The sequence below is a fragment of the Pecten maximus genome, chromosome 12 (assembly GCF_902652985.1).
Source record: "Pecten maximus chromosome 12, xPecMax1.1, whole genome shotgun sequence".
Taxonomy (NCBI): domain Eukaryota; kingdom Metazoa; phylum Mollusca; class Bivalvia; order Pectinida; family Pectinidae; genus Pecten; species Pecten maximus.
The window spans coordinates 18849860-18877810 of record NC_047026.1 but is presented as its reverse complement, the minus strand read 5'-3'; the positions used below and the strand labels follow the sequence as shown (position 1 = coordinate 18877810).

The 27951-nt window shown below is 35.4% G+C and overlaps 1 protein-coding gene across 1 annotated transcript; it reads right to left on the bottom strand.

Moving 5' to 3' along the window:
• Window positions 1-21: 21 nt before the first annotated feature.
• LOC117339648 (deleted in malignant brain tumors 1 protein-like) lies at window positions 22-27951 on the bottom strand. Its single transcript, XM_033901357.1, has 25 exons — window positions 27763-27951; window positions 27554-27593; window positions 22785-22929; window positions 20688-20851; window positions 19180-19330; window positions 18278-18420; window positions 17205-17355; window positions 16597-16766; window positions 16108-16258; window positions 14751-14923; window positions 14427-14583; window positions 11904-12076; window positions 11504-11648; window positions 10721-10908; window positions 10039-10183; window positions 8758-8918; window positions 7913-8057; window positions 6621-6787; window positions 5709-5878; window positions 5229-5370; window positions 3444-3646; window positions 1572-1838; window positions 860-1014; window positions 374-600; window positions 22-118 (listed from the first exon to the last, which is right to left on the bottom strand). Exons 1-25 carry the CDS (start codon window positions 27775-27777, stop codon window positions 78-80), a joined length of 3789 nt encoding a protein of 1262 aa, XP_033757248.1. The 5' UTR covers window positions 27778-27951; the 3' UTR covers window positions 22-77.

The window sequence follows — 27951 nt, the reverse complement described above, 5'->3', positions numbered from 1 at the left end:
CAATAAAACAAAAATCCATACATCGATGTATTACTTTATATTTGATATAATACATATACATGTAGTTACTTTAGCAGCTAGATACTGTTTCTTCCCTCGTCCTGTGAAATGTAGATAGCTGAAATAGAAAGTAGCAGGTTAAATACCATAATAGATATATACTTACAAAAAAAAAAAAAAAGTTTTGTTAGAAAAAAGCGAGGCATACATGTCTATTTGGAATATCAATTAATGGTTTTTGTCCCATTCTTCAATGAAGATTAACAAAAAAAGTAAGATTAAATGCCTGATGTACGTGTTCATTGTGAAACATTAATCCAAAATCATTACGCATGATTAAACATGAAATATAAAACAGATCCGCCATGCTTACTTATGAGTTTATGTAAGTTGGTTCGTGTGATCATAGTTTCATCATTTGATCTTCGCGACTGGCAGGTTTGTAAACAACGGGATGTTAGTTCATCTGTCCTACAGAAGGTGGCGTTGCATGACACCACCACAGAGTTGTGATTTGCCGGAAATTCAAACGCGTTGAACAGAAACTTTGTTTCGTGTGAACTCTGAGATAGTATCGTGGTATCCTGGTCAACTACACACCTACAAAATGATAAGAATGTGAATGGTATGAATAAATAATAAACTTTTACCGATTCTTCTTTCTTTCAGTAAAAATGTGAAGAAAGATTGAGATTTTGCATATAACCATAGCGATTTGTGGACAATACATATATCGACACATTAAGACTACATATACCAGAAATACTTATACTTTTATATCTCTAATCGAGAAGCTGATCAGAGGACAACATTCTTGTCAGTACATCTAAGCGTAAAGAAAGGATAACGAAACATTTACCCGTTTGCTATGAGAGGATAAGTTAGAGCGGGTCCTGCATCTGCCGTTGGCTTCGCTACGCATGTGTTTAGTCTCATTTTTACTTCCGGGTCATTTGTGTTGACAACGACCTTGACATACACGTTGTCTCCAATGTGTGTTGTAATAGGATTTCCCTATATAAGTTATAACATAAAATAATAAAATCACAGTTCTAACCCCGATCACTTGCTCAAGCTATTGACATGAATGTCTCTCAATGTCTCCGAATCAAATTGGTCTCATACTCAAGCAATGAGATATGAAAGACCCAATTGTTTTGAGACTGTATACAACTATTGAAATATCATCTATATGGTTGTAGAAAACACACAACACCCACGTGTGAGAAGGCATTTTCATGACTGTATCTGAAACGAACGTACATATGTGTCTGTATTTGTTCATTAAACTCAGGGTCAGAGACGGTTTCTGAGATCTGAGAACTTATCATACCTGTGTTTGTTGGCAGAACCCTGAGAAACTGATCTCCGTATTTGCTGGTAGACACCCAAACATTGATTGTATTTCCCCTAATTTGTTGGTTCCTGTATATACTGGGCTGGGTCTAGACTATTTCTGTGACAAAATTGTCATGCCTGTATTAGCCTGGATCTAGACTATTTCTGTTACAATCTTTTCATACCTGTATTAAGCCTGGGTCTAGACTATTTCTGAAACAAACTTTTCATACCTGTATTTGCTGGTAGAAGCCTGGGTCTTGGTAAAATGCGAGGTGTATGTCGTAGTTGGAAGACCCAGAAAGGTGATGATGACCGGAGTCTATGGTCTGTGTTGCGGTCGGGGCAATCGGTATGTAGTTATGGGTAACGTTCGTCTGTCGCTTTACCTTACAATCTATGTCTACCCGCCAACGGTACCCGTGAACTATAACAGGGAAGGATGTGGCCGAGTTTGGGCTCACCAGTTGGTTGTGGTAGATGATTTCACTGTCTGTCGTCTAGATAAAGCAAAACAGGTTGAAAGTCTTCAGCATTAATATGTGGACTAGACTGTATAACTTGTTTTCGAAATGCAACTACAGTATCTACAACATTAAATTATTCTAAAAAGGAATGTGTCTAGCGTTTTAATTGGATACATTGTTGTCAGTGGCAAAATCAATAAGAATACAGCGAAAGTCACTTAACAATCTCTCTTGTTTGTGTCATGTTAAAAAGATAGGTGTTTCTCATGATATTTTATCTACAAGAGGATACTAGCAAACTACTGGAGGACAATTACATAATAACGAAGGATCATTACATATTACTGGAGGAGGATAATTACATACTACCGAAGAATATTTACATACTACTGAAGGATAATTACACTATCAGAGGATAATTACACACTACTGGAGGATAATTACACACTATAGGAGGATAATAACACACTATAGGAGGATAATTACATACTACTGGAGGATAATTACATACTATAGGAGGATAATTACATATTACTGGAGGATAATTACATACTATCAGAGGATAATTACATACTACTGGAGGATAATTACATACTATCAGAGGATAATTACATTCTACTGGAGGATAATTACATACTATCAGAGGATAATTACATACTACTGGAGGATAATTACATACTATCAGAGGATAATTACATACTACTGGAGGATAATTACATACTACTGGAGGATAATTACACACTATAGGAGGATAATTACATACTACTGGAGGATAATTACACACTATAGGAGGATAATTACATAATAACGAAGGATCATTACATATTACTGGAGGAGGATAATTACATACTACCGAAGAATATTTAAATACTACTGAAGGATAATTACACTATCAGAGGATGATTACACACTACTGGAGGATAATTACACACTATAGGAGGATAATTACATACTATTGGAGGGTAATTACATACTACTGGAGGATAATTACACACTATAGGACGATAATTACACACTACTGGAGGATAATTACATACTATCAGAGGATAATTACATACTACTGGAGGATAATTACATACTATAGGAGGGTAATTCCATACTACTGGAGGATAATTACATACTATCAGAGGATAATTACATACTACTGGAGGATAATTACATGCTACTGGAGGATAATTACATATTACTGGAGGATAATTACATACTACCAGAGGGTAATTACCTACTATAGGAGGGTAATTCCATACTACTGGAGGATAATTACATACTACTGGAGGATAATAACATACTACTGGAGGATAATTACATATTACTTTAGATTAATTAAAATACTACTGGAGGGTACCTCTTACATACTACTGGAGGATTTATTACACGATTCTGGAAAATAATTTCGTACTATTGGAAGATAATTACACAAATTATGAATTTAAATATTTGAATTCGTATCTGTCAATATCTAAATATTCGAAATATACCACGAACATAGTTCTATTAAAGACCGAACTTTGTTGAATTAATGTGATAAGTTTTTTTTTATATTATTACGGTTTTGTTAATTTTTCTTTACATTTTTGATATCTGTAAAAGTGTTTCTATATGATAAGAAATCTTGTGTTATTTTCTTTTGATGTTTACCGTTTTGGAGGACGAGCATTCTGTATAGGATTGCTGGAATACCACAAGGTCATCAACGACAGTCCCCGTACAAGACTGATCTGAGAGATATATGTCGGACACCCCAATATTCGGGTACAGCGACTTCAGCATCGTCATATTGACGACAGCATTCCAGGTGGTACTGCCACAGTTCAAGGTCATTGCATCCTCTAACGTCAGAGCTGCTCAACAATTAATTTGTGTTTTATACGACATGGTCACTTCAACACGTTATACACATAGTCACTTGGGCGAATTATTCTATATTATGATTGAGCTGATTGAACTTTACATAAAAAGGTCATGATAATTTGTCACTGTCTTTGGTATTTGGACCTACCCAAGTGTATATCGTACATTTTAGACGTTTTAGGGCGCCAGATTAAAATTCTTCCTTTTATATTTTTATAGTAAATATATTGTGCCAGTCTGGAAATACGCAAAAATGTGAGTGCACCAACAACATATAATGGATAAATAGAAACTATTATCAACTCTAAATCATTATTAGGCTTATTAAACTTTCATATATGCGCCAATTGTTCATTGCGCTAAACATGGAGATGAGCGAAAATTTGAGTGCACCAAAATCAGTGCATTAACAACATGCCTTTATATGTTATATGGAAAAGGACAATTGGAAAATGACACAACCCGTTATTGGATACTAATGGAGGCTGCATGGTGGAGTTTAAAGCTACCTGTGATGCTTATCCCAAAATGCGTTAAAAACTATGGCGGGGAGGATGTCATAACTAAATATTTTTGCCTTGGCAAAATTCGAATTCTGTTCTTTTTAAAAGCCAATCAAAAATAACCTTACAACTTGCTAAATATTCCTACACGATAGAAGTTTCGAAAAAACGAAAATGGATGAGATGACGTCAACTTCGCCAACGTTACCAAGATTAATTTCCCCAGTAAGTTCAGTCTAAGATGCAGTAAGTTTACTGGATGGTAACCAAGTCTAAACTATCCGTACGTTCCTTTACTGGGTTCGTACCAGGAGCTTGTTCGTTTATGCGGACAAACATCACAGTAGTCTGGACAATATGGTCACATTGCCGAAGAATCCGGTCGCGATTGGCTGTCATTTTTTCAAGAACATGATTCACTACGCTTGGAAATATAGATTTCATTGGATCCATTGAACAAACTAGTCCCTATTTGTTCCCTATAAGTTGTTTTCATAGGTTGAAGCATAATGAAATTGCTTTTATTATTGCCTGTGCAAAATTAGTTATGCTTAGGCAAAACTAATTTTGCAAAAATAAAATATTGCTTATACAAAAATAATTTTGCATAGGCAAAAATATTGAATTATGACATCCTTCCCGCGCCATCAGAAACAGGATATGTATACAAAAAAAAAGTTCAGCTACCACTTGGTTTTATATTGTATAAAAAGTTCTTATATTATGTATCATCCAACTTATCATTGCAAGACATGTGTCAATTTCAATACAATACCATATGCTCTCCTATGAACGATTTGTACTCTTGACACAAGACACCTTAATATAAATACATTGGTTTATCTGTTTATTGTGATGACTGCTTTCAAATTCAGATGGATTCTATTAAATAATTTTTAAACATATTAGGCTAATTACTCAATTTGAATGCTCAGTAAGAGAATTATCTCACGAACGTGACTTGGTATCATGGCCCCCTGTATTACGGTAGAACTATTTCTTTCTAATATCGAGAATCCAGTGTATTCACTTGACATCAACCGAAATTTCTCTGACAATGTAAACTCACGCTTCCATGTTATTCTGAAGCCTTTTTCAGTTCCAGCTCCGTTGGTTTGGAACCTCACGTAAAATTTCCGGCCCGGTATAACAGGAAATACGTCACCATGTGAGAAAGTTCCCAAGCTAGGGCCATTCGGTTCCTCTCGTATCTTAACAATACAATATATGTTTTATTGTATATACCGGTATATGAGAAATAACATAATGCTACTCCTTATAAACTAAACCTTGATAAATGTGAACACGTACAGTATTATGTTACTTTGTATTCAACAAATAAGTATGTTATTTAAGTTAAGTAAATTAATAGTTACAGTAAAACTACATCTACATACGATTACATTATATAAGCTATGCAAACGCATTCACCATGTAAATCTATTTCGAATATAACGAAAATTAACTTTTATGTACACTTTGTGCCCAATAAAAAAACTCAATTATTCCCAACGAAATCTATATATCGTAAATACAGCAATGAACTCACATCTATAAAATCTTCACCGTCACGCATGAGCAGATCCTGGATGACGAGTCCATAAACCCCGTTTGAAGGAGGTATGATGGCGTACAAACAGTCAGCATTGTTTTCGTAGTTTTGGGGGTAGTTCATAGAATAAATTTCACCTGTCTCTGTCGAATAACTGCTTGAACAATCTGCAATTTTACAGGCGACATGTTTTAAAGGGATTGCGTTTGCCATCGACATTCTTGTAATGTCAATCTTTTCAACGCAAATTTTCTAGCACCTTTATATAATTTTTCCTCTATACGTAAACTAAAATGAAAAAAAACAACAACAAAAAACCCAACAAAATCATTCTTTTACAAATTAGGCGCATTTAGGTTAGTTTGACACATTTTGCAACAAATTATTTCAAGTTTGTTTGCAATTGAAAATTTTAAAATCAATAACATAAAGCACAGTACTTTACAGAAATACAGCTTCAATAACTTTGTTCAAACGTGAGGCAAAAATAGTATTTAAGTATCACTTTCCCGAAAATCACAAGACGAGGCAATAGACTAAGGAATGACGAAAGCAATTAAAAAGTACATTTGTGCATTGTAATAACGTGGCCTGGCTTGTCTTACTTACGCTTTATTGTAACAGGTGCATGAACGTAACGTCAGAACCCACAATAACGTTCTAACGTTGTTTCATTGTGGTCCTGTGAAAACTCACGTACACAATAAATCTCATTAATAGCATGCAAAGTAAAAATCAATGCCTCAAACCTAATCGATTTCTGAAATATCGAAGAATTAAAAACTGAACTTTTTATGAAAATAAACAAGCTGATGATTTTTAAATGTTCTTTTCCACTGTGCCACATTGGACTACTTTCATACGCTTAGCCGTGTCGATACAATCGTGCGGAAGAATATAAACACTTACTGAAACATTGCAGACTGACATACGTGTCATTATGACTACATCCAGACCCGGAGACTGATTGGTGCAAACATTGACCAATGTGCTCTTCCCATCCTTCACACGTGACCTGGTTGACGGACACGTGACTTTCTGCACCAGTAAATGTTTTAAGAATCGGTTTTGTATGGCTGTGGAAAAATGGCATTTTTTTCGTTAATATTTGTCTTCCTCACTGAAAGTAGTTAGGTCAATAATAATGAAAATATTTTCAAATGTACATGGTAAATACATATTTCTATGACAACAAGTTAATACGCATTTTAAAACACATGGGTAGCATGCATTCTACGACACCTGGGAGAACACTCATTTTTAAGACACTAGTTGGCTAAAAAGCATTTTTAAAACATCTTAATCACACGCATTTTAAGACACCTGTATAACACTCACTCCAAGATACCTCAATAACCTTTATTTTTAAGACACCTGTATAACACTCATTGTAAGCTACCTAGATATAATATACTAGTATGCCCGACTAAACGACAAGGACGGTTAGAATGCTTCTGCAAGGTTAAAGAAGCTACATTGAAGAAGGTAAGAAGAACATGCTTCTCTATGTTTTTTTTTTTTTTATATAATAAATGTATTCAAATTAATGAGAAAATGTCCAAAGACTACGTCACATAAACAAGCCGCGTACATTACAACGATTGGGTAACCAATACAAAAATGATGTAGCCAGGAAATCAACATTTAGGTGAATACGCTTTTCGGATCAATTACACCTTACGAGGTATTAGGCTTTGTTGACATTTGAAGCTGTATAAGATGACCTAAAGGGAACAAACTGCCTTAACTATTTAATTGCTTGTGATAGTGTTAAGTCAGATAAGGCACGTTCGTACATATCACCTAACCTGTAACCCTAAGTTAAGATTCTTACATATCACCTTACCAGTAGCCCTAATGTAAAATTTGTACATATCACCTAACCTGTAACCCTAAGTTAAGATTCGTACATATCGCCTTGCATGCAACCCTAATGTAAAATTCGTACATATCACCTTACCTGTAACCCTAATGTAAGATTCATACATATCACCTTACCTGTAACCCTAATGTAAAATTCGTACATATCACCTTACCTGTAACCCTAATGTAAGATTCGTACATATAACCTTACCTGTAACCCTAAGGTAAGATTCGTATATATCACCTTACTTGTAACCTTAGGTCATATTCGTACATACATGTATAACCTTACCTGTAACCCTAAGGCGATATATTCGTATATACATATATAACCTTACCTGTAACCCAGCATGTTACAGAACACCTTTGCATCGGTGGTATCTACCGCACTGCTACAGACCATGCCCCATTGTCCGTCCTTGAATACCTCTAGATGACCGTCCAGGGCCGTGGAACCGTTTACCAGGCGCGCTTTGACGTTGTCTAGGGAAACGGTCATATACTTCTTTATTGCATCATGGAAGTCGTATAACAAAATGGCGAGAGCAAATGATACGCCTAAGTATCTTAAAGGTTTATATATGTTACTAATGTAAGATTCGTACATATCACGTCAACACAACTACAAAAACTTTCTATCAAATATTTATAAATAACTCTCCATATGGACAGTTCTAATAGCATGGTACATTTGCTCGTAAGAAAATATATGCAGGCGTATTTTCAAGATTTATTTCAAGGTTTATTTTTCAGATCGGACTGTTTTCGATTTAAATGGTAAAATCACTTTGAAACTATTCCCTTACTCTTAAGCTCGTTTGTGATATTGCACCACGATAATATCTTAAACTGTTCTATTATTGTAGATATATGCTTTTTTACTGTAGCACTTCCTCTTCCTCCAGCAGACCCAAATGGTCTCCATTAATGAAATAATGGAGTTTTTTGTTACATTACTACCACGTTACCTTATTCCCAAGTAAGTCTCACCTTGCGAATTATGTGTGCAGGTCTTTTATATCTACTTAATGATTCATTGGAATCAATGTTATACATTATACGTATTGCTGAACAATTAGACAGTGCTATTATATCTCCTGAATTTAAAACAAAAACACGAAATTACTTGATTTTTACACATTCTAAACGTGAACAGGGTCTAGTAAGGAACCACGTCACCTACCTGTACAATCTAGTCCTACCACCGTGTCGGTACAGTTAGATTTATCCAAGTTTGCTTTACACAGCCCGATGTCTGTCTCGTTTCCGTGACAATCTACCTTTCCAATAAGCATCGGATTGGTGGTCCCTTTGGATAATGCAGTCGACGTCATGTTGTAAGATCTTCAACCAGATAATTTTACAGAATGTCAGGTAACAAGTTAAAGGTATTTGGTATACCCATAACAAGTTTTGTAATAACATATCAATGACAGACTAATTAGTTTAATTGCATTAATTATAGCAAAATAAGCAATATTCCAGTGGAAATGGTGTAAATATCGAATTTTTACTAACGAGTTACCCATACCATTTTTATTCATAGACACTTGTGCTTGGAAAATGCAGTCATCCACCACATTGATGAACCATACTTATGTGTGGGTATCATTAGAGGAGGGAGGACTCAAAATTATTCCGGTGAAACAAAATCGCGATTTCAATCAAAAACTCACCATAATATATTTAAAGAAATATTTGCAGTTATATTTTGATTTCGGCCATAAAGCTATTACCATGGCGTTCATCAATCTCCATCAACCGAAACTCCTGTCAGCAGTCGACATTTATCAAGGATGTAGTGCATTTGGGAGCAATAGCCTGACTATCGAATCAACTAAGACATGTAAACACCATAGGTTGAATCAGAAATGTTACTATCCAGAAACAGATAATTTACAACAGGCGATCTAAGTAAATGTAGTATATAGGCCATAATTTCAAGTCATGTATGATGTCATCGATGTTATTCTATAACCTGTACATCAAATAACCCTCATTTCATCGATCTTGGGTTAGAATAACAGTCTCGTTTTCTAATTTATTTTTAAATGTGTGTAAATGTAATGAAGAGATATATCTTATGTCTGAATTGTACCTTTTCAATACTCGTATATATATATATCATATATGCAACATAGTTTTGTTCAAACGTATGAATGATGCGCGTTTTGAAAAATATGTTTAATGAGGCATTATCTGAATTTGACTCGATTTACAAAGTGGGTTTCGTTGATGGAGAAAAAGACGTCCATATTCTTCCTGAACACTTGTTCTTATCATCGTGCTTTTTGGAAGGTCTTAGTGTAATTCTATACCGTTCATATTTCCCTTCAATTTATTGATCTTTATCGTTTTTTTAGGGAAATGTTGCGAGAATTCGTATTTTCATATGTTACCACTTTCATCAGGCGAGGAATCGGAACGATTCGGGTATTTCCGTCACCGTTTGAATTATTCTCACCTGTAACGTAACATCCTACACACTACCACCGTATCTCGCTCCGTCCAGCCGTTATGACATACATATCCCCAGTTGCTATTGTATTCCACCAGGAGGCGCCCCCTACCAGGCTGGTCTCCGTTCTCTAGCCTCACACGACGGTAACCTAAATACATGATGTTAAAATTATAGGTCCCTGAAAATCACGATTACAAATTTAAGGAACTTACGATGTTGGATTTCTATGACATGACCAATTACATATGCAGCCATTGCGCGCCTACCTATCCAATTACCTAAATTACTATCTGTCCTATCTCACTGTCTATCCATAGTGTCGCATCGTATGTTATTCTATAGTCAGATTAATATTTTGCCCGACATGGAAGAAAGGCACAATCATTATACGTTTTCCTGGTGAGGGCTAATTAAGATTTGTTTCGACGATATTGAAACACATTGAATATTACATTTTCTGCAAAATGTATGTTTCGTAAAAAGTACTTTTAGATATACACTTCAATACATCTCGTGGGCCTCGGTATAATGACGTATTGCACAATTTTACCCTTTCTGTTGTACACAATCTTTACAAACATGTACAAATATGTCGATAAGTTTACTTTTTTGAACTTTTTATTTTGAGAACACTTCTATATCAAAGTTCGTGTCCGACGAAACTGAATACTATTACAGAACTTACCAAGGGGTGTTGGATTACACCTGACACCAGCGATGTCACCTGTAGAGCATGTGACTTTGCCCCACTCCTTTGCCAGAGGACAGAATACCAGATTGGCTTCGTTTCCCCTACAGTGAGGAGAGATGTTATTCCCACCACCAGACGATGATCCAAACCAGTTGTCCAGATACACTGTCGGTGAGCTGCTCCTATTGGAGGGGATTTGATATTGGTTAAAACTCGTATTGTTTTATAAATCAGTTTACATGTTCACTGACTTGATTCATGAAACACTGTTACCTTGCTGTTCGGTGAAACTCAGTTACACCATAAATCATTTTCACTGTTAGCTCACATTGCTTCACATATCCGAGGAACTACAGTAGGATTGGACTAGTATTGGCTAAAACTTACACCAAAGTCAGTTGAACCACCATTTAATTTTGGTTACCTTTACATTACTAGTTTATAAAAGTACTTTCCCGCGTTGACTATTAAATCTGTACCCAACATGCGTTCTCAAGACAGCTTTCAACATTTTTACGAAATATGTGTAACAGTGGATAATGTCCTCCCATTCTATTGAAAATGAGCTGCTAACAGCCAAATTACATACCAAGTCGAAATGTAATCGTATTTATACAGTTTGCAAAGCATTGTAAAGTATTTTATGTAGTTATAAAGACATTTCTTAGTGATTTTGTACGTTATTTTGTAATACTGAAATGTCAACAAACTGAACCCAGATCGTCTACGATGTTTGAATAAGCCTTTGTAAGTAAAACATCACCTCAGGGAACTCACCAATAACCTAGCGACCTACAAACAGATCTTGCGTCATCCTCGTCCCAACTCTCGTCACATATCGCATTTCCTGAGATGTGGATACTTCCTTCTTTGTCGCTTGTGATGTTTGTACTGCCGACAAGTGTTGTGTTATAACCTTGTACTAAAATAGACATAACGTACAGGACATTAACTGCCCTCGTCAATAAGATATTTATATCATCAAATGTTACAGAATGGTGCAATTAAAAGATATTCTATATCTTTTTATTTCCCGTAGTAAACGGGGCAATTTCTAAATGCGTTTCTTTTTTCTTTCAGAATGGAATAGTCCACTGAATTTTACTTATTACATGATGGGATGCTGGATCTCGTTACGAACGCAAGACACCTAATTAAAGGAACTACTAAAACTCACTGTAGCAGGCTACCCCCGCATCTCTGGTATGATCACAGTTGACACGCCTTTTTCCAGTCGTCGGGCATTGGAATAGATCCTCTTCTGAACCGACACATTGTACGCCCGATAGTGCCACTTGCCCAGTACCCCGTCCAAACACCCCTCCATGATATGCCTTCCCGATAACGTCTCTGGTATGTTACAATTAAATTAGGCTTAAGTAGAAATACGACAACGTACAACCAATTAAACTGTGATTTTTAATATTCACAGTATGATAATGTAAATCTGTAATGTAAATAAAATGCTATAAATCTTTATTTCAATAGTTGATCGCCCCGCTAGGGTCATTTTGAGTGGGGTCTTCTTGTTATAAGTGGGAGTACCATCGCATTATCCAAAGCAAGATTCACATACAGGTCAGCACAGAATGGACCGTGATCTCAGCCCCTGTGTAGCGATCAAGCCACAAAATTCAGATCTTCTCCTGAGGTAGAGATCAAACCACACATCTCAGATCTTCAACTGAGGTAGTGATCAAACCATACATCCCAGATCTTCAACTGAGGTAGAGATCAAACAACACATCTCAGATCTTCAACTGAGGTAGGGATCAAACTATACATCCCAGATCTTCAACTGAGGTAGAGATAAAACCACACATCCCAGATCTTCAACTGAGGTAGGGATCAAACCACACATCTGATATTCACTCGAGGTAGAGCTCAAACCAAATATCTCAGATCTTCACCTGAGGGAGTATTAGTAGGATGGTCTACCGGTCAAGCTTTCGTAGTCCCCATCATATTTAAGCATTAATATGGCAAGCCAAGTTGTCATTTATTCACGGAGCCACGTATGTTTATATATTACATAATATATCTCATAAACTTTAAATAAGATATCTTATAGATATATAAGATTATATCTTATAAACATATAAGATATCTCATAAACATATAAAATATCTTATATAATTTGGTAAAATACTGGATCTACATTGCTCCACGAATAAATGATAACTTGGCTTGCCATACATTAAACTACACTTCGTTTCGGGTTATAGGCCAAATGTATAATTCCACTCCTTTACCTAATATGAAAAAAATTATTACGACAGAATGTACAAAGATATTTCCAAGAGCATCTGGAATGTAAAATTAGCGGGAGAGCCCATAGTGTATGTTCCTGTTCCCGGGACGAACACTTTCATGCACCAATGTTCTTAATCAAAATCTTTATATCTAAATCAGTTCACAACTTGCCATCTTTTGTATTTAAGCGCAATAAATATACATTTTTGTAAATTGTCATTTGAAAACTGAGTAAAGCGGGTGTCATGTAAAATATGCGTGTGTCCAGTTGTTTGTTGAAATCGGAGACATGGACGTTATATATTGAGTGCCATGAAAGCCGAATGCACGCATTACATTGTTTCTAAGGGTGCGAATCATATTTCTCCAGATACATGTATATCGTGTCAGCTTGCATGCCTTCATTATTTCAGACGATACTGAAATGATACGGGGCATTCTGACAATCACGATGGCCTACAAATGTTGTCTGACCTTACTTATTCAATTTTGACAAATTTTATGCATTTTTTTTCAAAACGTGATGCAAGATTGTGCTTTAACGAGGATAAAAAGCATTGGCTACATTTCTATCACTTCTCATCCAAACGAGAGAAAGGTGTGATCTGCATTTTTGTTTACTTTAATCTCAAGATCATATTCATCTCGGTTTATAGTACTAAAACGGACATTACTAGGTATAAATATAGATAAAACAGCTACTAAACAATTAAAATGCAATTTTAATATCATTTATACATGCTAAGGAGTAAATTAAAATACATCTTGAATTATGTAGCATATATTAAATGCTTGTTATAGTCCCTATCAAAGGGTTTCATAACAGAGTGAGGGCGCAGGGTTATGGAGGTGAAAGGTCACGCGCAGTGATTTTACTATATACACACGTATACCTATTACACGGTAACAGTAGCTACCCAGCCACTGAAACAGACTGCATCACTAATGGACACAAGTCAAGGTCAGTTTGTGTTTACATCATTTTAAGGTTGGAATTTATCTACCCGCCTCCTCCCCAGCATCCTCCTTGTGTTATACTATGTTACCTGTATCAATTTTGAACATTTTATGTCAACATGATTATATCATTGAATTTCTGGATATTGTATGTGGTCAATTTTTGTAACTACCTTTACATCTAAGTTTCACACATATGAGTATTTTGTTGTAACTTAAGTTTTTAGTTTAAGGTGGCGGTTTTGTATCCCCACCTTGGACCAAAGTTCGATTCATATGGTTGATTTTATGAATATCAACTTGTATTGCAAGTTTGTTTCAATTGTCGTTTAATAAATAAACGGCCAATTTCAATTCAATCTATGGGTTTAGTTGTTTGTCTTCTTTGGTCAACAAGCTTGTCATGTCCGAAGTCATGTATAAAATATATTAATATTTAACATTTTACATAACATGCTATGATTATTTATTCATTTGACCATTTACTTACCCATCGATTGGATATTGCAGCAAACTCCGACAAACGGTCATGGCATCAACGTCATTCCAATCATCGTCACAGATGGTTGACCATGACCCATTGACCTTGACCTCTACCCTACCCTCTAGTGAATGTGATCCACCAACAAGACGAATGTTCTTTGTCTCTAAAATCAAGAAGTGTATTTGAAACCCTTTTTAATCTAATGCAATTATAGAGAGCGTTATTGAAATTTTGATCCCTAGAGAGTCTTATAATGTTACTTTCTACATAAATATCTTAAAGTGTTTGGATGACTCCAATAGATTAAGAAAAAGAAAACAAAATACACACCACATCGGACGCCGACTTCTTGTGTGCTGGAACAGTTGGTAACACCCCAGTCCTGAGTTCGGCAAAATTCAATATCAGCTTCGGTTCCCTGGCAACCAAGTTGATCTAACAATATGGCTCGGTGTTCGACATGTCGGTAATAAGAGTTGGGCAGTATCTCAGCAACAACATCTCTAAGTAATGAAATAAAGAACGAATTCACAACAAGTTGTCTTTGGGAAATGCAGCGAGGTCAAAGAAAGAAGAGGTTGCAATCTTCAACTGCAGACATCTTATTCTTAACATGGGGATATGGTAAATGCTCAAAATGATTTGAGAATACCTCTTTTCTTTAAAGGGTTCTTCCTACTACATTTGACGTAACGAACAGGAAATACGCTACGGGATCTTATATATACTGTCGTGTCATGGCTAATGGAAATACCACATGACCAAGATGTTTGCTTCATTTCAAATTAATAATGAAACCAATTAGAAAACCATTTTAGAAGGTTGATACGAGACACACAAATAAACAACACCTTAGATATGAATAAGATAATATACTCGTATATACAAAAAATGTAGCAGATGCCTAATAATAGATATAAAACTGCACCATGAAGCTGTCGGTGATGATAGGGACCAATATCTGGAATTCAAGACGGAAAGGTTGGAAACTCACCTAAACATATACGTAACAGTATAGAAGGGATGCTGCATTAACCAATAAATCAAAAATAAGATATTTTTTTAGAAGAACACCAAGAAGTACGTGTCAATATTTGTGGGAATTAAAAGATGGAACGAAAGGGGACGCCGAAACATCAAACCCATCAGTGATACTAGAGCATGGAACTGCATGATTACACCATTTCAAACGTATTCAGGTCTTCTATTTAAAGTATCCATTACCCAATTTTACCAAACTTATAATAGTATCGAGTTTTCCCGTCCTTATTTTAACTGTATTTAGACCCATTTTTATCTTTGTTCTTCTGGATCCCCATATGCTTGGCCCCTTACATCATAATAAAAGTGCTTTAATTGATGACGAAACAGCTGTTTTATCTATGATTCGGAATCTAATTCTTCAATTACTACAGTAATATTAAAAAGTGCTTTTAATGCAGTTGTCTTTAATACAGTATATTTATATTTATAAAATCATTAGGAATAGCGACACAGAATACGCTAGAAAGAGAGCACTAACGTTGCAAACGAAAATGTTCTTTTTTTAATAGTCGTTCACCAATACATTCGAGCAGCAAGGCAGCTTGAATATGTATTCTGACTAAAATGTGTTATAAAATATTACATAAAACATTTTTCAACGAAGCATCTAAACGCATAACTGCTAATGGATTCCGATTACAACCTTGCGTTATATCCTAGCATTCTGCATACTACATCCGCTTCCGGTTGTCCGAATCCTTGACTACACACTGATCCCCATCGCCCACCGTGATACACATCCAGTCGGCCTTCCCATGGTCCAACACCACCATCTAACCGGATTTTGGTTTGAGCTTTCGGACAAAATCACAAAATAAATGTGGAATACAAATAATTTGTCTAGTATGCAAACATGACGCCATACAATATTATAATCTAGAAAAGAAATATTTACTATTGCATCTTTATCTTTTTAACTCTGAAAATGAAAACGTTACTTAAACTGTCTATCAATTGTAAGTTTTATATAAAAATAGTTAATTGCATTTACGAGATTCTAACAAAATGACCAACAAACGTGCAACTTATTAATTATCATTTATGTTATTTCTTATTTAAATTAATTTATCTAAATTGTGTATCAAAACAAAATCATATTCATTTTTTTCTGTACAACAATACTAGTACGTACGACATGCTATCGCCGCTGCATTTCCTGATGTACAGGTATGATAAGACCATGACGTATTTCTACACTCCAAAAAATCTTTTTCACTTCCGGTACACTGTACGTTCGATAACCACGATGGTCCACTGCCTTTTCCAAATTCTCCATTACTGTAAACTGTAGCATTCTGATGACTGAAGATAAAGAGGAAAGTAAGATAAAATCAAATGGCCTATTGATTTGATATTGATGATTTCTTGCTTCTTTCCTACATTTTCATTCATATGCATCACCATAACTTCGTGTTATTCGATGAATAATACATGTAAATATATCAAATATTTTGGCAACGAGTTAATCTCATGCGAGGTCAATATTAGCACAATCTAATTATCAAAAAACAAGAGATATCACATAAAAACGTGTCCATAGTTGATATTTGCCTTTTCGATAAACTTAAAAGTTAACTTTACACTTAACATATTACAATGTACTCAATTACTCTGTATTTGTGTAACTAGTTACCATTTTTATCCGTTTTTTTTAAATTAAATTATTGAAAGAAATTCGAATGCCTTAATTTACTTATATATATCCCTCGGTACGTGATAATAAAATTATATTGTTGTTACCTCATGTCGACACCCAGGGACGTGCAAATCATTTTAGCGTCAAGTGGGGTGAAGTGTTCGGCACAGACTGTCCCCCATATGCCATTGTGAAGGACTTCAACCCTGCCCTCTAGCGGGTATCTTCCATCTACGAGCCTCACTGGTGTGTGTGCTTCCGAAAAGAGTTAATATGCATTAGAAAAAGAAATCATTTGCCCTGACAATGTATTGATGATTATTGAAGATCAGCTGCAGAAAAAAAAATTCTCCATCTTGCGCTCAGTTATAGATGTCCTCGTTCTATTATTCTCTTGAAAGTATTCTTCCTTCCATGAAAGTCGAAATTAAGTGATACAAGTAAACTATGCTTACTATATCATATTCCGTTAAAAATGCGACAGGATGTAGCACATCGATGATGAAACCGTGAGAATAATTGAATTCCTTCGGTTTGATGTCAAAAACATTGGGAGAAAATGAATCCCTTTCTTAGCCCACTTGTTTTCATTCCAGGCTGATTTCCTCACAGATGCTAAAGCCTTTTCTTTAACAATGAATTATTTATTCAAAGATTGAATTCCATCACCATTATTTGCGTTTCCGATATCAACTGATGAGTAGGTCGATGAAGAGCAGGAGAATGTGATATCAATTTCCCGATATGAAGTATATGTTTAATGCTTATTGATATGCCTTGTGGATCTGTTGGCGCAAGCCAAGTTCTTATCTTAAGAATGTGACATTATCTAGATTTAACATACACATGACGGGTGCCGTCGATGAAGCCGAAGGTGCTTGATCTTCTGAAACACTTTGTCTTTCGTTTTCTTGCCGGTACCTCCTTTGCGGTGTGTATCACGTTATATTCTATTTCAATAATCCCTCAACATTGCTTGAAATGTCTGCAGCACATTTAATACTAACAATTCCAGAAAAAAATGACACAAAACTTTTTCAGTTCATCGCTTAGATATACGTATTTATATATTTTTAGTAATTTTGATTTATTCATTATTTATTTTTAACCTCTTTTGTTCTTTGTCATTTCAATATCATTTCCCACAGTCTGTAACATCCAGGAACATTCTACTCACCACATTCTATACCAAGCGGAGCACCATGAGTTTGGATGAAGGGATCACTATCACACTCACCGTTGATGACACAGGTTAAGTTACCTCTGAACTGAGTGTGAGCACCCTGGACGAACTTTGTCCCATCAACGATCTTACCAAACCTAATAGAGTAGGGGTGTAATATATGATATATTCAAAAAGGGGTACATTGTTTCAAGTTTCCAAAAATAAAATGTTTGTTTAAGATTTTTAAGTTTTGTTTTTTGTTTCAAACTGTCTTTTCTTGTATATATAGCAAACTGATGAGCTGGTAACTTAATTGGTTTTAAGTATACATAATGCCTTATCGCGGACCTTGAAAAGCAAATGGAAGTTGTGAATAATATCATGATAATATTACAGCACATAGAGATGCATTTCAATAATCAAAACATGCTCTTATTTGACACTATTAAGAACTCTTAACATACCAAAAAGTGTTTAGGAAAAAATAGGTCAATCGCTAAGTTTGTGATACGAAATACAATGTTTTCTGGTAAAAAACCCCCCATAAAACTCCAGTTTTACTCTTTGTTTTGAAAAGAGTATTCTTACCATAATCAGAAGTCTTTATATCTAATAAATCTAAAAGGAACATTTAATGAGCTTTAATTGAAGCATAATGGAATCCTGATATGTGCATTTTGTGCATGTTTTGCCAAAATTCGCAAACAGCTAGGGCAAATTACAAGACAAAAAGTCCGAGTTATTTCTTTAAAATTAGGCGCTAGTAGCGATATATACATGTTATATAGGCTTATACAGTTTCTAGCCTGTCTTCTATATAGAAGATCCTTAAAATATTCACACATAGTGTAATGAATTTCAGTCCTACATTGTATATGTCGATTAAACCCCCTTTACAAACACTGAATACGTACGTTCCGAGTCCCAGGGTACGACATATCCCAACGGCGTCTGATGCTGTTACACTGGTGTTGACAACCTCACCCCACACATCGGCCGTATTCTGCACCTCTAGACGACCCTCATATGGACCACTTCCGCCCGCAAGTCGCATGTGTAATTCAGCTATTTACAAGATAAGAATTAACATGAAACATCTCAATATATTATCTAGAATATTAACGGAATTTAAAATTAATCCCTGATCAATATACATGCTATCATGTATCATTATACATAAAAGACACACTACAATAAAAAAAATACAACCAGCAAATAAAATGATAATAATAATTGAAAATAACAAAACAAACAAAAACCCCAACGTTTTCATTTTAATGAAGGTTTCTATATACAAATATTCCCATAAAATGTCATTCAAGAATGCATGACATCTACAGAAGGCTGGCAATTATATATGTGCTAATATACATTGTGTTACACAGTGATTATCTCCAAATATAGCTCCGGTTTGACCCGGATACTACCTATGATCCCTACTCTATCCACCCCATTATAATAAATACGAGGCATCGCAAGCAACACACATTCCCTCGCATGAGTATTATTCTAGTATTCTCATACTAGACGAATCTATGAAGTTTTATCAAAATATGTTTAAAAAAGAAGTCGCGTAAAGGGTATTGCACTAAGATAGTTACAGTGACCTCGCCCTTGGCACCATGAAACACAAACTTGCTCGAGGTAATATCATACTTGATCAATAAATGACGTTTGGTTAAAATAATGAACTCGTTACATTTTTTTCTTTAAACAGTAACAGTCAGTGACCTTGTCTTTGACCTTTACACCTGAAACACGAACTCGTTTGGAGTCTTCTAATACTTGACCGATCTATCAAGTTTGATTAAAATACATCAAATAATGAAGACGCTGGGGCGATATCCAATACTTTCTATAAATCGTAGCAGTGACCTTGTCTTTGACCTTGACACTCTGAAATACGACCTCGTATTCTCTTACTTGACAATTAAAATTGAAGTCACTAGAGTGCTGACAAAGGTTTTCTGTAAATAGTAATAGAAACCTTGTGCTTGACATGCGCACCCTGAATCATGGACTCGTTTGAGGTATTCTCATACCACTTTAGGAGATTTACACAAATTCCGTTTAAAATTATGTTTCTTGAGCAGAGCACTGACAAAAATAATCGTGAACTATACGAATGTACGCACCCACGTATGGACGAAACGCTATATCCCCTCCCCGACTTTGTTGATAAATGATGATAAATAACAAGTTGCCGACATAATGAATATTATTTTCATAGCTAAACAGGTTAACTTCAAGTGACAACTTTCGTTATGTATGTCGATTTCAGCCATCCATCGCCATCTCATTGATTAGCATTTTCTTTTCTTTTACAGGAAAACACCTTAAGTTAAAGGAAACCTTCGTATTATTAAAACACTCAAACATGGTATAAAATGACTTATGTATTCTATTTTAGTATCCTACTCACAACAACTCACGCCGGCGTCCTCACTGTGGCTACAGTCATTTTTGCCCCATCCGTCAAAGTGACAATTGGCGATGTCCGTCTCACTCCCCGAACATTGGAGAGAGTCCATCAATATGGTACCGCCTCCCTCACCAAAGTGTGCTGAGCTGTAAGCCTTGGCCACACTGATAAGACATTATTTCAGATGTATAAACTACAATTAACAGCATTGGTGGATATTTATTGATCTATTATATTTTCCAGTGCATGAAAGATAAATATCAGCTCGTAAATAGTGTTAATTTCACTCGTGCAACAGTAATTGGGTATCTTTAACTCGTTCTGCACAAATGAAAAAGACAAAAGCTCAACCCGTGAAATGTACAGTTATTACATAGGACAGTATCAAATAATATCCTTTATGTGTTGCTAGTAACCCAAATTGCTTCTTACCTATCAATAGTTCAACACAGTAAAACAAATAACGACAGCTATATTTGTTATTTGTAATCATTTGTTACAAGTGATTGTTTATATTTTCCCCGTACTACAATTGACAAGAAAACTCAAACCAACCTGCTAATTAATACTAAACAAGCATACTGAGTATTGCTAAAGCAATACATGTCGCCGAGAGTTCTTCACAGTAATGATTTAAGATAGTGTTCTTTTTTTCATTTAAATATATTTTTCTTTGGTTCAAAAGCATAAGGGTTTAGGCAAAAATGATTACAACATTACTAAGGCCCTCTACACAACACATAATATATAAATTGAGAAAAAGCATATTATGATCACAATGAATAAAAAGAAAATAATAACGAGTATATCATATATTACCGAAACCTTTGGCTCGATTTTACATTGTTGTCCTTTGGTGTAAGTTTGGGAAAATGAAAAGTATACAATAAGCTTGTAATTGATCTTAATGCAATAATGCAAGGCATTTTAATGTCGGTATTTTGACTCGAGAATATCTAAAATGAAAAACAAACCCAGTATTTCTTAGTTTTTATACATATATTTATATATACCTTGTAGCCGCTGTCATTTCTTCCAAATTAAAACACTTTCATCGATCAATAGTCATTACTACAAAGTTCAAATCTGATTTCATTGTTTCCCCAAATGTAATGCCAAATACCTCTGAATTCAAGGAAACAACCCATCTAATCAAGTTCCTTATTTCAAATATTTAAAATGTTTTGAGTAATATGATGTATAACTTTAAACCCCATCAGAAGATATCGTGTCTAATATGGATCAGCCTAATGTAGGACAAATTCAGCATCCACACCTAGGGGCATCAACAGACCTATATCCCATATAGTGTCACAAATATAGATAGCACATTGTTTCTTCATTATATTTCATTAAAGTTCATGAGTTATTTGAAATGAATGGTAAATAAAGCAACTACAACTTTATTCCTTGATAAAGAGACTTTTTCTGCATGATTTTGCTACAACACCACCCCTGGATCTCTAATGAATGTATAAATCAAATTAGAAGGGTGATAGGTGTATACTTTTGGACTTACCCCAAAAACTTTAAAGTGAGTTTTGGTGCCAAAAAAGTTAAGTCCACAAAATGGTAAAATGTGAAAAAGTCACAGTTTTTTCTGCATGATTTTGCCACAACATTACTCCTGGATCCCTAATGAATGTAAAAACCAAACTAGAAGGGTGTGAGGTGTATACTTTTGGACTTACAAACTTTCCAAAAACTTAACCCAAAAACTTTAAAGTTTTGGGGTGGGACGCCGACGCCGACGCCGGGGTGACAGCATTAGTCCACGGTTACTCGTAACCGGTGAGCTAACAAAATAAAAAAAAAAAAAAAACAAAAACAAAACAAAAACAAAAACAAAAACAGAAACAAACAAAATCACAAACATCTTAAAAAATCGGAGTTAAAAAACTATTTACACGAAGTCATTCAACATCATTATTTTTGTTAAAACCCCACTAGAACATTTATGTCAAAGACAATAACACAGTATGGGACTGAACTGTACACCACAGAAGAAACTCGCACCAGAATTTTAGGCAACTGTTGACTTATAAGCGTAAAGTAAATTCGTGTCAGGAATATTTACAACTATTTCAATTTACTTACACTAATTTGTATCCCAACATCCGGCAGATCACAACCGCCTCTTGGAAGCCGAACATGTCGTCACAAATAGTCCCCCATCCGTTATAGTAAATCTCGACCCGACCTTGATGTCCACCACTAGGCTCTAATCTGATTGAGGTCGAATCTAGAACATAACAAGTGGCCCAGAGGGCTTGTATCGCTCACCTGGTTGATTTGAGCAAACGTCAAAATAACGTTCATGTTTCTGAACTATCATTTGTATGCATTGGAATCCCAGCCATCTATGGATGTTACAACTAAAAATATAAATGTCATACATTGCTTAGTTCCATAGAAGTCAATAATATTAATATTGCTAAAAGGATCCCTTTTGGCTCCGCCCCTCAGGCCCCTGGGGGTCAGCCCAATCATTTGCATAAATTTGAATCCCAGTCACATATGAATGCTTCCTACTAAAGGTTGGGTTTCAAAATGGCCTAGGAAGTAAATACGGTAACTTGTATGTGCTATTGGTAGCCTTTATAGCCATACGTTTAAAATATGTATTTGATTCCAAGCATGTACATACGGAAGAATATAGCGCTTTTTTGGTGCTAAAATTGAAAAAATGTATGGTTTTCGGGGAAAATGCTACAATATCAATTCTTCATTTTTGAGAAAACTAAACATGAACATGCTGATAGTAACATATTCGATATCATATATACAAAAGCAAGAAGTTACAATTTTGGACACATTAGGAACAGAAGATAATTTGATGGATTTTGAGTAAGAATATGCCCTTTTTACACTAAGCGAAATTTTCTGAAGGTCAAAAATACAACATTTTATTGCAGTCCATTCGTAATTATGTGCTAAAATACACCTCCAAGCAAAATAAAATAAATGGCCCGAAAATAGTAATCAGGAGTTTTGTTTAAAGTAATCAAACTTGCTTGACAACATTACTATGTGATTTTTTTAAAGGAAATACGAGCGTGAACTGAAATAGAATATTTTACTTGATTTCATTAGTACCCAGGAACCGACACCTACGCTAATTACCAACTAAAGTGAAATTTACATTTTCAAAATGGGCGCCATTTTCTCTGATAATCATAAATGTTAAATGTTCTGACTGCTGAATCAATTCTGTGGCAATAACGCTTTATGTTGGTTTACATATTAAACCATCTAATCTGGAATCCAATTTGGCTTCCTTGGCCTAGACTCTGATTGCCCATGTCCGTGTTGGTCTACATCGTAGATCTAATTGTCCAAGTCGACCATACCTAATACCTGGAAGATGACGGGTTGATAGCAAAATCTACATTACCTAAGGTTTGTATTAAACATTTTGACTTTTGGATGCAAAGGCTTACTTGTTTCCAAATGCATGTAGAATCCGAATTAGTACAGGATACTGGCTGCGTGGGCGCATATCTCTCATGATTCTCTGTCCACACGGACACTGGCAATACTATTTCATGGGATTGATGATGACGGAGCTGTCATGCTGGATCCAACCATTGCACTGTACATTGCGCCATATGCCTCCAATGGATCTGACATCGTACCATGCCCGTTGTGTGCCGATAGATCCAGATCTCGTAGTCACCACCATCACTGAGGTTCTCACTAATGTAGCCAGCTGTCAGTGATATTTGATATGTACCACAGGTTACTGTCCGAAGGTATTCCATGTCTTATTCTGGAAAGCCGCAGTTGCATCTAGTTTGACCAATAATAAATTGGCCCTTCTTGTAGAATCTGGCTCATCTTTCACACGCTGAGCTAAGGTGTTTGAACACTAAGGGACTTTCATTTTGTCAGCCAGCTCCCTCGCCAATGTATCTCGCTCTGGTGTTCTGACATATATGGGTCATCGGATTCCATATAGACAGACTTTTACTACTCTAGAGAGTGTCGCGATGACATCAATGAAACAGTTGAAGGCAAATTGTGTTTTGATAAACATTCATTACTTGAATTGTGCGTGATATGACTCCACCTACAACTGGATTTAGATATGGGTCTATCAAGGTTACCTTGAAGGTCGTCATGTTGAGTCTGCCCAGGTTTAGGATATGACGGCATCTTTATTGCCAAACCACGTGATTCCAAATCCGGCACAACATCCCTAAACAACTCTCAATCAAGAACAATATTGCCATCTTTCTTAAGCCGGGAGAGACTTTCCATGATGGCTTTTGTAATATTTCGCATCATTATCGCTTCTAGGGAAAATGTCCTACTGTGTCCAGAATGTAACCATTAGGCAGGGCAATACTCATGAACTTCAAATAGGTCCGCTTCTTCTGGAGACTGTAGGCGATTCTCTGGAGTTTGTGATCAGAACTCGGGAATAAAGATGTACTGTTTAGTATGGCAGTCGCCTGCTTGCCAAACAAAGGTTTGGAGGATAATGTGTTGTGCTCCAGAATGTTGTTCACGTCCAAGGAACAATTAAACAATAGTTACGTCTAATGCTTTTACTATCCATTAATGAAATGTTTTCGATATACTGGATACTGACATGTTAAAGAATTTCTAGAAACTGTGTTCTTGAGCATCATCCAAAGAGGAAAAACGCAGAGTAAAAAAGCTCCAAAAATAAGAATAAGAAAAGAATATCTTAAATAGAGCATTGATGATTTCCTCTGATCTGGAAGGAAGCCTAAAAGGCAACATTTCTCTTTCATTACAGCGAATTTCGAAGTAAGGGTTAAGATCATCTTGACGATGTGAACAAATACTTTAGGACCAAGGACACCACAGTTTGTGATGAAAGATGAGTTGATGTTCTGCGCGCTTGGGCAAAATGTTCGAGTTTTGATTGAAACTATTCATTCATAGTGTGCATTTGGCTTAGGAAGTCTGGCCATAACATAGATCTTCTTAGGATGGGATGTTCCGCCACGTATCATCATCAACACCAATGTTTTGATCTTCAGGTTACGGCTTTAGTTTCTGATAATTCTTGAAAAAACTTTGCACCCATGTCAATATATTGATCATAAGTTAAGTTATTGTCATCTGCTTTTAAAACATCAAGCAACCAATTGTACTGGGGACCTATTATGTTTCTAACGATTTCTTGGTTTTAATATCTCTCCTAAAGCCAACTTCACAATCCACACCTACACACCTATCTCTCATTGTGAGGACAGTACCACACCTACACACCTATCTCTCATTGTGAGGACAGTACCACACCTACACACCTATCTCTCATTGTGAGGACAGTACCACACCTACACACATATCTCTCATTGTGAGGACAGCACCACACCTACACACTTATCTCTCATTATGAGGACAGTACCACACCTACACACCTGTCTCTCATTGTGAGGACAGTACCACACCTACACACCTATCTCTCATTGTGAGGACAGTACCACACCTACACACCTATCTCTCATTGTGAGGACAGTACCACACCTACACACCTATCTCTCATTGTGAGGACAGTACCACACCTACACACCTATCTCTCATTGTGAGAACGATACTGTATTAGGTGAGATTTTGTAAATAGGATAGAAGCGATTTTATATAAATTTCAAATCATGGACATAAAAGCTATTTACTTGAAGAAAAGGTAATATCAAAAGAATAATGCGATTGGGGTATATGGGAAGATTTGGAAGATTTGTTTAGACAATATCGGTCATGTCATATTTTATATCGTATTTAACGTCCTAATTATAATTAACAGCGATGGCCATTTAAGGACGTGGCCTACACATATCGGTATAACTTGTATGCGTTATGCTATATGTCATATATAATCAAAGACATGTGTGTGCATTAAGGTTTGAATTGTCACAGGGTAGTCTGTTATGTCCACTATCGTTAAACAAGTCATGGTGACATACCTCAAAGCCAAAATGCTACCATTTTGCACAAATGTTAAAGTTTTAATTTTTGGGCGGGATTAGGGTAAGTAATAAAGTTCTCTATACGCTAAATGATTTTGAATGGACTGAAAATGGTAAACAATCAAAATATCTTAATCTATAAGTTTTTTTTTCATAAAATGCTTAAAAAATGATTTATCGGCGGTATATTTACTGTTTTAGTATTTTGGTATTTAGGTTATGGTGAACAGTATCTTGTCAACGTTTTGAATAACGTGTATCACGTTTATATATGGTCAATACGAGTTAATTGTTTAATATATCTAAAATTATCAATATGTTTTGATGTTACATTAGTAGTTTTATGTTTTGAGAATGAAAGAAGTGTCTGGCAACGTTATGGCAGCAAACCGTATAGTGTTTATTTAGTCTTTGTATGCCTATAAGTCCCGATAACCATTTTCTCACAAGTTATCACTTCTTGGGGGTTACAACTGCTTACCCAGTGATTGTATTTGGCAGACCAAGTTTAAACAGTATCTTATTTCAACTCAGTCAAATATACATACAGTAACGATATAGAAAGTGGAAGATTTCGAAACAACTTAACTCTTATCAACCTTTTTGTTATAGATTTTGCAACATTAGTCATGTCAAACGACAAAACAGAAAATACCAGCCAACGAAATGACAACAGAAAAGGGTACAAATACGACGCTCGTACTGACCATCACAGGATATGAATATTGACCTCCTCAAAACGTATTACGAACGTTTGTCTTCAAAGACATAAATATTGGAAGTACATTTGTATTCTTATTTAAATATTATCAGCACCTTGAACTTAGAACTTAAACGACCTACATATTTGGATATTAATTATTCAAATATTAATTTGGATATTACTTTTTTTAGATATTAATTTGGAAATTGATTTTAACCTACCTATTGTTGCCATGTGCAGCAAGAAACTCAGGATCAAAAGCTGTAGAATAAAAAATATATAAATTAAATATTTGTGTTGTCATGGAAACATTTGAAAGACTTTTAAATTACATCAAGTGTGGTCTTCTGAGTTACGTTTTAAATTATATTGCATTTTTATATAGATTAATAATATAGAAAAAATCAAATAGATATAATATTATACGCACCCATCCTGACCGCATGTTTTACGGTACGTGTGTCTTTGTGTAAGAATGTAGTTAATCTTCCGTCTGTCTGTCACACTTCAGAATGAACCTAGCGTCTGGCTTTTCAGTCAGCTTACCTCACGTCTAAATATTTACCTTTTCAATACATCAATAACATAGCAACATATTTTACTTATTCTTCGGTTTGGG